Source organism: Chinchilla lanigera, unplaced genomic scaffold (assembly GCF_000276665.1).
Source record: "Chinchilla lanigera isolate Chin_1 unplaced genomic scaffold, ChiLan1.0 scaffold00026, whole genome shotgun sequence".
In the NCBI taxonomy this organism is placed as follows: domain Eukaryota; kingdom Metazoa; phylum Chordata; class Mammalia; order Rodentia; family Chinchillidae; genus Chinchilla; species Chinchilla lanigera.
Genome location: NW_004955427.1, coordinates 9,807,239 through 9,820,269, shown reverse-complemented (window position 1 = coordinate 9,820,269; position 13,031 = coordinate 9,807,239). Strand labels below are relative to the sequence as shown.

At 42.2% G+C, this 13,031-nt stretch overlaps 1 protein-coding gene across 4 annotated transcripts in view; it reads left to right on the top strand.

Annotated features, from left to right (window-relative positions):
* Morc1 (MORC family CW-type zinc finger 1) overlaps window positions 1–13,031 on the top strand; it is a 184,072-nt gene that overhangs the window by 153,871 nt on the left and 17,170 nt on the right. For all 4 annotated transcript variants that reach the window (XM_013515035.1, XM_013515034.1, XM_013515033.1 and 1 more), the window contains 3 exons: window positions 5,590–5,659; window positions 8,262–8,328; window positions 11,835–11,990. In XM_013515035.1, coding sequence (XP_013370489.1) covers window positions 5,590–5,659; window positions 8,262–8,328; window positions 11,835–11,990 — 293 coding nt within the window. The remainder of the gene's footprint in view (window positions 1–5,589; window positions 5,660–8,261; window positions 8,329–11,834; window positions 11,991–13,031) is intronic.

Sequence of the window (13,031 nt, the reverse complement as noted above, 5' to 3'; positions counted from 1 at the left end):
TGGGCTGGAAAAGAAGAAGCTAAAGACAAAACAAAACAGAAATAAGTAGGATGGTGCTGCGTGACAGTGGTAAAGAGACAGGGAAGACAGTAAATTTGCAGGGGAAAACTGCAAAGCACGGTAAGGTGTACAGAAGGCTAAATAAAGAAAGCAGGGCTGAGGCAGAAATCTGAGGGGTGTTACAAACAGCAAGGGGACCGGTGAAGGGTGATCGGGCAGCCTTATTCTCATAAGACTGAGGATTTGAGGTTTCAGCAGGATATTCAAGTAAAATCATGAGAACTGTTGGAAAGACTGGGGCAAAGGAAGTCCGGGTTGATTATGCTGATGAGGCCATTGTTTGCATGAAGTGTGCTGCTTTAGCCCCCTGAGCTTTTAAAAGATTCATTGAAGAATTGAGAGTGGACAGAAAAGAATAAACTACTCAGAGACAGTTGAGACTGAAAGGCCTCGGGAATCGAGGGAGGGAAGAATCCCAGGAGACGTCCTCCTGCTTCCCCAGCTCAGTAAAGAGTCCGCCATTCGGTTCCTCCGGCCCATAGCTGGGTTCATCCGGAATTTCCCTCCTCCCTTCATGCCCTACACTCAACCCACTGCCGGTTTTGCTGAATCAAGCTTGACACATAAGACCGATCTTACTGTTTAGTTACCTCTCTATCAGCACACCAGCGTCTCTTTCCAGGGCAGTGACATCTGCCCTGTAAGTCACCTTACAGTTTCTCCTGGTCTCCGTGATCTAGAAGCTGGAGTCTTCCATCTGCAGTATTTGCCATAGGATATCGTGCTCCTGCTCCAAGTCCCCAGTGACCCTCTTACTCTTAGAGCAGATTCAGCACCCTTGTTGTTGCCCTCCCGGCTTCAGATGACCTGACTTAACGTCTTCTGGGTCTCAGCTCCACTGACTGTCCCTTCTCTGTCTACTGTAGCTATGTCAGTATTCTTTGGGTCCCAACAGCTTATGAAATGCTAAATAAGTAAAAAGGTAAAAAAGCAATATAATTACCAAGTAATGGAATTTCTTTGAAGAAAAATAGCACAAATGAAAGAGAAAGTAACATCAGCCCAAGCCTTTTCCTTTGTTTTTCCTATTACCTGGACTTCACTACCTGCCCCTTCCTTGAATAACTGTTATCAACTGTTATGGTTTGTGTCTAAATGTCCCCCCAAAGCCATACAGCCATGGGGCGGGCTTCTAGGGTTATGATTGATTCATGATCCAATGCTGGAATTATGGATGTGAGTGCTATACCCGCCCTAGGGTGGATAGTATACATACAATGTACGGGAGGGAGAGAGGCTTGCTTTTCCTACCTGCTCCTCCCTTTTGCTCTTGCTGCTTTTGCTGTCTTCTGCCGCCATGAACAGTTACTCCCTGCCATGTGCCATTCTGCCTTGGAGCCAGCTGAGTATGGACTGAGACCTCCACAAACTATGAGCTAAATAAACCTTGCCTTCCTTAATTTTGGGTGTCAGGTATTCTGTCCCAGCAACGAGAGAAAAGTAACCAAGACAACAGCACATGTCTTTTCATGCCTTGCTTTTTTGCTTTCTTTTATTCGCTGTGTGTTCAGTTACTCTGCTATATATCGGGGATCAAGCAGGGGAAAACACAACAGGCAGCACGCCCTGCCCCTGTGCAGCTTCCCTTCCCTCAAGGAGATCAGACAACAGACAAAATGAACAAGTAAATTACGTTGCAAGGCAGATGATGGCAAGTGCAGAGTGCACCAAGGAACGGGGAGAGGGACAGTGCATCAGGGTTGGCACGTGGTGAACATGGGTTGCAATTGTAGGCACTGTGGTCGAGCGTGGCCCCATGGAACGGATATTTGCAGAAAGCCTAGAAAAAGGCAGGGGACAGGCAAGCCTACAGTGTGATAAGCCACAGATCTCAAGAGGAGTGGCTGGCGTGTCAGTGGAAAGCGTTCGCGGAGGAGGAGTGGAGGGTGTGGGGTGAGAACAGGGAGCACTGGGTCCGATTATGCAGGAGTCTAAGTTTCTCTCTCATCTGTGTTTGTTTTCTTCATGAAACTTACTTTACCTGATACTGTATTGCAGATTCATCTTCTTACTTAATATCTTTTTCCTTCCCTAGATGAAGGCAGGACTTGGGACTTTTTTCTACAACAGTTCCCATACTGGGAACTCAGTTCTAGAGAAGAAATTAATAAATGAAGGACAGTCACCTAGAATGCAGTGTTAACTGCAGAGATCCGACAAGGGAGAGAGTCGCTGAATTTGGCAGATAGGCAGCTTTTATGAGTCCACGTGAACAATAGTCTGCACTTGGGATGAGGGTAGAAGGGCAGAAAAATGGAAGAAAAGAAAACTGATGAAGTGATATCATCCAGTTCTTAAGTTTCCTTAACAAAAATTAAATAGATGCTGTAGAGCTGCCTGTGGTACATTCTTTTTCTTCTTTCTCTAACTTATTTATGATTTCCCCTCTTAAATGGATTACAAAACTGAGCATGTGGTGTATTATACAGATCTGTTGTATCCCTTGGAGAACACAGAGCTCTCACCCTGTTCATTGTTAACATAACCGTGATTAAAGTATTTTAAATCTCATGTTAGGATTTAACTGTAATCTCACTTACTGTGTGGGAGGGGAGGTATTCTCTGTTTAACTATTTAGGCAAAAATCTTAGGAAAGAGATACCACCAAACTGCAGAGTGTAAATGCCAGTTAAGCCTAAGTGACTGAAGAATATTTCTATGATGAAGCGAATTAATGCATAGGAAAGAACTTCGTACGATAGAAATATACCATATTTTCCAAAAGAAAACTGTGTATCTTGTCTCACCTTGCAAATATTCAGATGCTCAAAGCTATAACTACAGTTTAATAGAAGGCAGAATTCTCCAGAGTTAGATATTTATACAGTGTTATTTAAAGGAAAATGCTCTAGGCAGTGAATTTATCCACACGTTTTAAACATGTCTGTACTTTCAATGGGAAGAATAAAGCAGACACAGGAAAGGAAAAGTAGACGTTCCTCCCGCCATATAAATGGTAAATCTTGGTACACTCGACGTCTTTGAGATGAGGGATATACATCATCCTGATAAAAGCAGCCTTAGCAAGACAGAGCTCACAGGACAGAGCTGAACAGTAGAATGCAAAAATAATTAATTTCATGAGGCTGCATTAACAACACTAACAGCAGATGTTCTCTGCTGGAAGTAATGTCATTTCTGTTAAAAGTGGATGCTTCCATTTTGTCCAATTTCACCATCAGAAAACCTTACTGAAGAAAAATTAACACATTGTGAATAGGATCATCATGGTTGCAGTACAGTGACTGTAACTAAAGCCATTAAGTAGTTCTTCTCGTAAGCTTATCTGTGGCTATTTCTGAGTGTTGTGAAAAATAATCTTTGGTCTTAATAAATTGGTCAAAAATATTTAGTCAAAAGTTGGAGACACTTAATATCGTGTGGATTTTCTTTATATATTAGAGCATCAGAAAATAACTTTAGATTTTATGTTACAGCAGAAGTAAACTAGGCACACGTTTTCAAGTCACTTTCAAGATTTTTACAAGAGGAACCTTTAAAAATATGCATTTTAATTGTCCCCTGGGGTATACACTCACAGTATAACTATAAAACTTTTTGAAATGGACAATATTAGCTTGAAAATGTTTAGTTACCTTTCTGTAAGGCTTTTCTTGCTTTCTGTTTGGGTGAAATAAAAGCAGCAGTGATGGACAGCTAGCTGCAAAGTTATTTTCTTGCTAAGCTAGATGTGTGCCCACTTAACCTGACAGAGCGGCTTCCAGAGTGCTATGTTGAAATCCGGCTTTGTTTTCTGGGATGGGAACAAGAGGTGCGTTGACCCCTGTCCATGTCAAACTTGGCTAGCAGGTTAGGTGGAAAAGGAGCGGATACCTAGCACTGAACAGGCTTCAAGGCAACTGACAACTCGCTGCTCACACCAGGTATCAGAGATAGGGCACTCACCTGGGTCTCTGTGATTTTCAGATGTCGATTTGCCTTATGCCCATTTTCTGTGCCTTCTCAAAGATTTGCAAACTACGTAAAGAGAACATTTTGGGTTCTCTTTCCCTGAAGGGAATGCACATAATTCCTGCATTCATGTCCTCTCTGCCCGCTCCACTCCCCCTTCTTCCCTCAGCTAAAGAACTATATTTCAGATGGACTTGGTGATGTACACCTGTAATCCTAGCAATTGAGAGGCTGAGGCAGGAGACTCACTGCCAGCTTGAGGCCACCAGAAGCTACATAATGAGTTCAAAGCCAGCCGGGATTACAAAGTGAGATGCCATCTCAAAAAAAAAAAAAAAAAAAAAAAAAAAAGGCAAACAAAAGCAAACTCTATTAACTGTATTCCAAAGATGCAAGGTTTTTTTAAGCGAGCCTTTTATAGCAGAGGTTTTTTTTTATTTTAAAAAGAATAATAAAACAAGAACAAAATAACCACAACATAGACAAAACAAAGCAAAAGCAGTAAAAATGACACAGTGTTTCAAAACAGAATGATAGGAATTAATAGTGGTTGTTATACTATATATTGTTATCTTCAGTGAAGTTGCTCAGATTACCAGATGTAAGAATACAAGACTGATCAAACAATTCAGGAGAATAAAGAATAATAAAAAACATTAGAAATGATACAGAGCTTCACTAGACAAGATGGTAGGAATTCACCAGTGGTGGTTCTATTGCATATTGTTGCCTTGAGATTAGTTATTCAGATTACCAGATATAAGCGTGCAAAATTCATCAAAAAAATTTAAGCATTAACTGTTCCTTTCAATAAACCATTAGACATCAGCAGTACAGTTATCCTAGTGATCCATATACATATTTCCCCTTCTTTCTTTCACTGATAGGATTTTGAAACTGACACATGGCTGTGAATGGCACTGCCATCCCCCAGCTATCCCCCAATCCCCACTCTGTCTCCGCATCACACACGCACAGCCTCACTCCAGGCTCCAGCTGCCCTCTCCTCCTGTATCTAACATGTGGAGGCCAGGCAGCCCCCTCACGCGGCATCCCTGAGGTTCCATCCGAGGATTAGCTGCCCCTGCTCCAGCACTCACTGCAGGTGAACTCTTCCTTCCTGGCCCCATGTGCTTACCCACCATGCATTGGGGTCTAGGTCTTAACTCGGGCCTGCCCTCCCCTACCTAGCACCCTTGCCCTGATGCCGAGCTCCTTTCCTGTGTGTGCTTTGCAGCAACCCAAAGCATAAGGATCCTCCTCAAAGTGACCGAGGCTTCGTGATTGTTCCTGGTGAATCAAACCCTGGACCTTGTTGGAGACTTGTTGCATCTATATAAGTTGTTAATTTTTAAAATCTGTACAAATACTGATAGATCCGTGATATCCTTTTAAAGAAAAGATAGTGGTAAGCAGGATACGGACAGTGCAGTCTTCCTGAGATACAAGGCAGTGTCGTTTTCTACAGTGTCCCATGCTGTTCCTTCAAAGCATGCTCATCACCGTACCGCTGTAGCACTGTCTCGTCTGTGTTGTGAACTTTGCCCCTGTCTTTCCTCAGCCCTGTAATACGTCCTGTGTGTCTGCGCAGGGTTAAATAAAGAGCTTGTTTTTCAGGTTTTGGATAAAAACGACGCTGATGTTTCATTAAAGAAAGAGAAAAAGGAAGCTCCTGTCCTAAGCAAAGGTAAGAACAATTCAGCTCACAGAGATCTAGCGGTAATGCTTTGACCATTGTCAATGTGCCTTATGTGGTATCCCAAGAAGTAGATCAGAGGCTTGTGGGTCATTGGACAAATCCAAAAGCTTCGATTTTTAAAAACTTAAATTGGTCTTTCCGGAAGTGAGAGCAAGGATGCAGGGTGGATGTGCTGTCAGTTTCATGTTTCGGGGGAGCAGAGAACACGTCCTGGCTGAGAGAAGTGTCCCTAAAATTGCCACACTGCCTGCAATTCCCGCAGACCTACGCTTCGCTTCTGCTTAAATTCTGCCTAGCATTTTGCCAGATACAAGCTCTCTAATTTGGAGAATCTGGTCTGTAATTTTCAGAATCTGCTTTGAAAGTTCAGATATTATCCTGTTTTCATTCATTCAGTGCCTTTCCTGCTTTTCATGACTCCTCTGCAATCCCTAAGAATATTTCATCTAATAAGTGCTTATTGACTAGCTCTTTCATGCCCATGGGATGTAGTGTACTTCCAGCGGGACTTGAACTTACTAGAGCATGAACTTTATAAGCATCTATAATACTCAAGCCACCATACAAAGAAACAGGAACAAATTAAGCTCAAAATATTTCACTTTCTTAGTGTTCATCATTACTGTCATTCTTTTATTGTGCATTATATTCTTACTGTTCCATTCTTTCTTTTATTTACTATTATGTCCTGAGGCTTGAGCTGTCTGTGCATTATTTCCATTGCCATTTTTGTTTTGTTGTTTTGTTTTGTTTTTGGCAGTACTGGGGATCAAACTCAGGACCTCGCGCTTGCTAGGTAGGTGCTTGTACCACTGAGCTATATCTCCAGCCCTGCTGCTGTTTTTATTTTAGTTTCAAAGCCCTTCTCAGTCTGCTTGGTGAGCCTCAGTTCATCTGACTTTCTCCTTCCCTGTCCTTTTCTGTATCCATCCACTCCATATTTTGTGTTCACTTTTGGTACTAAGCTCATCCTTCCTGCATACTCTGTTGCTTAGGTAACCTAATCAGCTATTAATTCGCAATCTTTATGTTTGAACCCATTAGTTAGGTTTCTGAGAAATCACGCTTTTTCTTTCTCATCTTAATGAAGGCAATTTGCAACTCTACAATCAAGATTTCTTTTTAAAAAATTTTTTAATTTTAAATCCACTCCCTTAATTTGAAAGCTAATCTTTTATAGATGTTTCAAACTATTACTATACCTTCAAGTACAGCTCTGTTGGATTTCCAGATTGTAATGGAAAAATCGTTAATATAATTTTGATCTTGAAATTAATATTTAATTTTAAATACTCATCCAGGGCTTGGCAGGATGAGGCTGAGTTAAAAAAATTGTTTTTTATTCAAGCCAGCGAGTAACGCTGATGTGCCTACTGTGTGTGTGAGAAAGCTCTTTGTTGTTTTCCTTAAGGAGCGTGGCAGACCCTCAAACATTCACCCACTGTCTAAAACTTCTTTTGTTGCCCTACCACTTTACATGGTCTTCAATACCCCTAAACCTGTGGACAAAGGCTTACTTAGTGGAAAAAGCTGTCTGGCCGTTATAATAAAGAGCTGTAGAGGCAGATGAAAGACAGACACATTGACTCATTGCTTATACTGTCCCCAAGACATTCTTAACCAACTCTAAAAATCTTAAAGTTTCTACGTACTGTGACCTCGCAGCAAATCTTGTGAAAAGAGACTGGATAACCCAAAGTCTCTTCCTGCTTTGAACTCCAACGCTACTGGACACACATTTTTCACGGTGATGCGTGGGAATGTCTGTGAACCTTAATGCAAAGTGGGAAGAATGGGATATTAGAGTGGAGAGACGGCATTGTCCCAGCAGAAGGTGGGGAGGGTAGAAGTCTGAGTAATCCTGCTCAGTTACCATAAACCCATTAAAAATTACTCCCCCAAAACCAGCTTACAATAAGTGCACAATGTTTGCATGCATAAAAGTATCAGTGGACCCCATTAATTTGTACAACTGATATCTATTATAATGATACAACTGATATCTATAATGATAATAAATTAAAAAATTAAGCAAGGGGAGCTGGGGATTTAGCTCAGCGGCAAAGCGCCTGCCTGGCAAGCTCAAGGTCGTGAGTTCGGTACCGGAGAAAAACCAAAAAAAAAAAAAAAAAAAAAAAAAAAAAAAAAAAAAATTAAGCAAGGTATGTAGCCTTTTTAATTTTAATTATGATTATTATTATTTTTGGTACCGGAAATTGAGCTCAGGACCTCGCACTTGTCAGGCAAGTGCTGTGCTGCTGAGCTATGTCCTCGGCCCTAGCCCCTTGAATTATTATTATTTTTTTGTTTTGTTTTGTTTTCTGGTACCGGGAATTGAACTCATGACCTCGCGCTTGCCAGGCAGGTGCTGTGCTGCTGAGCTAAATCCCCAGGCCTCCCTTGAATTATTGTATATACTTCATTAAAACTTATTATAAATTACCCTAAGAATATAAGTTGCCTTAAAATTGGTACAGTTTAAAGTAGGTGTTTGAATACAAATGCAAATTATGTAACATTTCTGTTGGTTCAGTTTATTGTGTCCTCATCAAGATATAATTGTCCTCATTTTGTCTATATTCTTTTAAAGGAAAACAAAAGCTGTACAGAGATGCTCCAGCAACAGAAGGAAACCCTTCATCACCTCAGCTCAAAAGGTACGTGTGCTGTAATTACACAGATTCCAAGTGAGCGCAGTTACACTGATGAAAAGTCACTGCCAATGTTTAAATACACGAGGAGAGAAAATAATAGCAGTAGAGGAAATTAAGAATGGATCAGAATTTTCAAAAGAGACAAAAACAGAATAGAAATTCACCTTTTATCCCCAACCCTTTTGATTTGTTTTGGGAAAAGGTGGGAACAGTGAACCCAAGCAGGCTCAGCTTCCTACCCACAGGAAGCAGCCGGTTCCAACCGCTGCGGTGCAGTCGGAGAACCGAACGCGTCACACACCTGTTCCTGCCGTATCGGGCACGCTATGACGATGAAACCACGAACTGATTATTTCCCTGTGTAACTCACTGACTTGCTGTCAAACACACATGAAATTACTACAAGCATTGCCTTCTGGAATTTTCTTGACATGAGAATCCTGCCAGTCATAAAATCGACTGGATATTTTAGACTCCCAGTAGAATTTAAAAATTGCTTTCAAGAAGACAGAGCGTTATCCTCCTCTGTAAATGTGCCAAGCTGCTTCCGGGCGTTGGGATCGTCTCTCTGATCCAGTTCTGTGTCGTGGCACAGCGGCTGCCTGGACTAAGCACAAGCAGAGACTTTTCTTTTCGTCCTCTTGCTGACAGGTGGTTCCAGCACTGGCCCCGGCTTCGCCCCTGCACTCAAGCCTGGCTCGCCCCGCTCCCCTCCAGCCCTGCCCCTCCTTTGAGTGCCCGCTTTGCTTCCCAGAAGCTCTCAATGTCTTACAGTTCTCTTTTGCCCCGTCCTTCCATCTCCTCCCCTCCCCTTCCTGCGCTTGAAGGCTCCCTGGTTCCAGTCCCAGTTCGGGTATCCTCTCCCTCTGGTCTTCCTTCTGCTCCTAGGCAAGCTCAGGAGCTCACCGCGCCCCCTGGCGGTGGCCACGTTGTATCATCATCCGTTGAACTTCAGCGAAGCCCAGCCTTGTTCTGACACACTGTCAAGTGGCGCTGTCCCGCTGGCCGGCTTCTTGGCGTGGCATATCTGCTCTTACAACAGGGGCCGGACTCATCGCTTTCGTGACTGCACCTCCGCGAGGTCGCCCCTGATGGCTTCATCTGAAATAGCCCTTCCGCCGTGACGTGTTACACTCTGTGAAATCACCCTAGTTTATATGTTCCAAAGTACACACACGTGCTTTTTTTGTTTTTTTAAACTTTTATTCATTTATTTATTTATTTAGTCTTTTTGAGACAGGGTCTCGCTGTGCTGTTCAGGCTGGGCTTGAGCTCACTTTGTAGCCCAGGCTGGTCTCGAACTCGCAGCAATCCTCCTGCCTCAGCCTCCCGAGTGCTGGGATTGCAGGAGTGCGGCACCACACCTGGCTGAGAGTTTTAAAGCAAGTCAGTTACTCATCTGTTTATTTTCCCGTTTTCTTTCTAGTTTGGTTGTTTTCTCTAGCTTCTGTTAAAGCTATCTCGCTCCAACAGGGTCTGTCTTGTTCACCTTTCTGCCCCTCATACCCAGAATGGCACTTGACTTATAGTTGACATTCAATATTTATTGGTTCAGTAAATGATATAATTCCCCCCGATAAGGCTCTCATTATGCCTTTTCACGAGTAACCCATGAGGTCTAGAATCACTTATTAAAACAAGTTAAATTTTTAAATCTATGCAGACACTAAAACAACTGTCTGTGTGTGTCTGTGTGTGTATTAATTCAGGTCTTCATGAAATTTTGTTTTTTCCATTTGATAAATATAATATGAGTGTTAGAACTACAATCTAAGTCAGACAGTCTTAATGAAATTTATCAAATGGATTATTAATGCTACTGATGGTAAAGATTGCCATAGTAACTGTTAGGTACCATTCACAAACACTAGTGCTGAGCACTGAGGTATGTTTTTTATACATCTCATTCAGTCCTCACCGCAGCTCTGAGAGGTCAGCCCTATTATTAGTTGATAGAAGGAAAAAGAGATTCAGAGAGCAATTCCCTGTGCTCTCACGTAGGGCATTTTACCATCCATTCCCAACACCAGTATGAATTTCAGGCATCCTCAAAATAATAATAAAAAAAAAAAACAGCAAAAGAATTCCTTAATAAAATTTTAGCGGGGCTGGGGATTTAGCTCAGCAGCAAAAGCGCCTGCCTGGCAAGCGCAAGGTCGTGAGTTCGGTTCCTCGTACCGGAGGGAAAAAAATAAAATAAAATAAAATAAAATTTTAGCATAAGGAAGGTTATAGTTAATGAACATTCAGACATTATATGAGTATTCTTTAACAGACAACTAAGTAATTAGCTTATATTATGTTCTTAATTTTAAAATCAACTGAACAGGTCAGGGATATAGCTCAACGGCACAAAGACCTGCCTGGCAGGCGAAAGATCCTACGTTCAATTCCTGGTACCAAAATAAATAAATATAAAAGCAGCTGAAGTTGGACAGTACAATTAATACCGAAGAACTATTGACAGTAACAGCACATTCCATCTGATAGAAGCTATTAGCCATTTTCAAAAGGCCTTCCAAGAGTAGACATAAAAAAAAAAACCTCTCTAGAGCTCTAAAGACCTTAATTTATAGGTATGAGCATGAAAGATTATAAAACTTTTATTCCTTGACAAATAAAACCCTGCGTGGTCTGACCTGTCCCCATGTACACATCTTCTCCTCCCATGCTTTACCATCCTCGGCCTCTTGCATTTTCTATTCCTGCCGTTCTGCTGGTCTCATAACACACTGCACTGTTGGTTCACACTCACCACGACTTACTTTTTGTTCGGCAGCCAGTTGTCCTTTTAAAACTTGGATCTCAGGCCTGGGGATTTAGCTCAGTGGCACTGCGCCTGCCTAGCAAGTGCAACGTCATGAGTTCGATTCCTGGTACCGGAAAAAAACCAAACAAACAAACAAACAAAACTTGGATCTGACGCATGCCACCTTCTCGTGGTAGTGCTCACTGCACTCAGAAGAGCTCGGTTCACTCCCTAGGCCACCGCCCACCTCTCCTTCCCTTCCCGCTTCCCCGCTAGGACCTGCTACTCCATCCTGGCAGCTTTGCCTGTCTCATTCTTCCTGAACAGCCCTTGAGCTTTCTGTGCTGGGATCATTCCTCTTCACTGGAAACGCTTGTCCCCCAGATCATTACTAAATATTTCTTCTAACTACCTTGGTTCATTTTTTGTTTTAGTTCTGCATATTTATCCCATTCTAAAACAGCATTTAAGTCTATTTCACAGAGTAAAGACAAGTGCTATATGACCACTGTAAGAATAATTTGTCACCAGTTCTATTTAATTGTGACTACCCAGAAGCCCAGAAACAATATATGACAGGAATGATTGGTAATTATTCTAATTAAGAATGTTTTTATATAACTACCTATGTGGTAATTTTTAGCATGAAATTTATATGGTTGATTTCATTTGTTTATTAATATTTCATAATGTTGCATGTTATTGTTCCTGAAGTAACTAACATCTAATGTGGTTCTTGCTTTGAAATCATTAACCTCAGCTTGCCCAAGGAGGCTGTGGAAGATTTAAGTGTAAGATCCGGACACAAAGCCACAGTCCCTGTGAGTGGCTGGAGTAAAATTGCTTCTTTGCCAACAACGTCTTCTCCAAGCACGACTGTCAAGGAAACAGTGAAAAAACTGATAGCGATTTTAAGGTAAAGGAAATCACTAAAGATTTTCCACATTCTTTATAAGCAGTGGCAGTTCCTCTCTTCTGTGTGTTTTCCCCTATTGAGTGGTAATGTTACTGCATAAATTCGAGGGCTTGACCCTGTGACTCGTCTCCTAACTTCCTGAACTGGGTACACCACGCGACAACTGTCCCTTGAAATAGCACTGCAGCCACTAAGCGCCTGCCGGTGTGGGCCCAGCATTACGGGAACTCTTCATCCTCCCTTAATGGGATACAAAATTCTGACTGAGTTTTCTTGTGACCTTTTCCTGTCAGTTCACAAAAACCCTTCATGATACTTGTATGGTTTTTTAAGTCTATTTTTGTAATTTTAGATACTGAACTTGTTTTATTGAAGAAAATGGAGGGGTTATTGGCCCAGTGTAGGATGTTGACATTTGTGGACATGATCATTTGAGGAATTTAAATGACTGGATCTCAGTTCTCAGAGGAGAGAGACAGGGATGGAGTGAAGCTGAGGATTCAGGATGCTGAGAAGAGAGGGCTTTACAGTCAAGTGAAGTCTGCAAAGGGAACAGGGCATCAGACATCATATGGGAGGGTAGGGGTGTGGGTCTGAGCATAAGCACTAAATTAGCACCCCCATTAGTTTTGTGGGTTCACAGACTATGAGGCGACTCTCTGGAGTAAGAGGCCATGGGCCAAAGACGCACCGCATGCCCTTAGCTGGAACAGTATCGTCTGAGGATGGTTACTTGTTTTTCAGTAGCAGTGACCAACAGAATCCCTCTGAATGTGAGAGTTCTCCAAGAACAGAAAGTGTCTCAGCTTTTTGTTACTGTGACAAAATACCTGAGAAAATCAGCTTAATGAAGAAAGGTCATTTTGGCTTACGGTTTCAGTGGCTTCAGTCTGTGGTTGCCTGATCGGATTGCTGTAGGCCTGAGGTGAAGCAGAACACCAAAGTGGTGGGAGAGTGCAGCAGAGGAAGCTGCTCCTCACAGCAGGCAGAAGCAGAGCAGGAGGGGAGGGAGGACCAGGGACAAAATCTATCCTTCAGAGG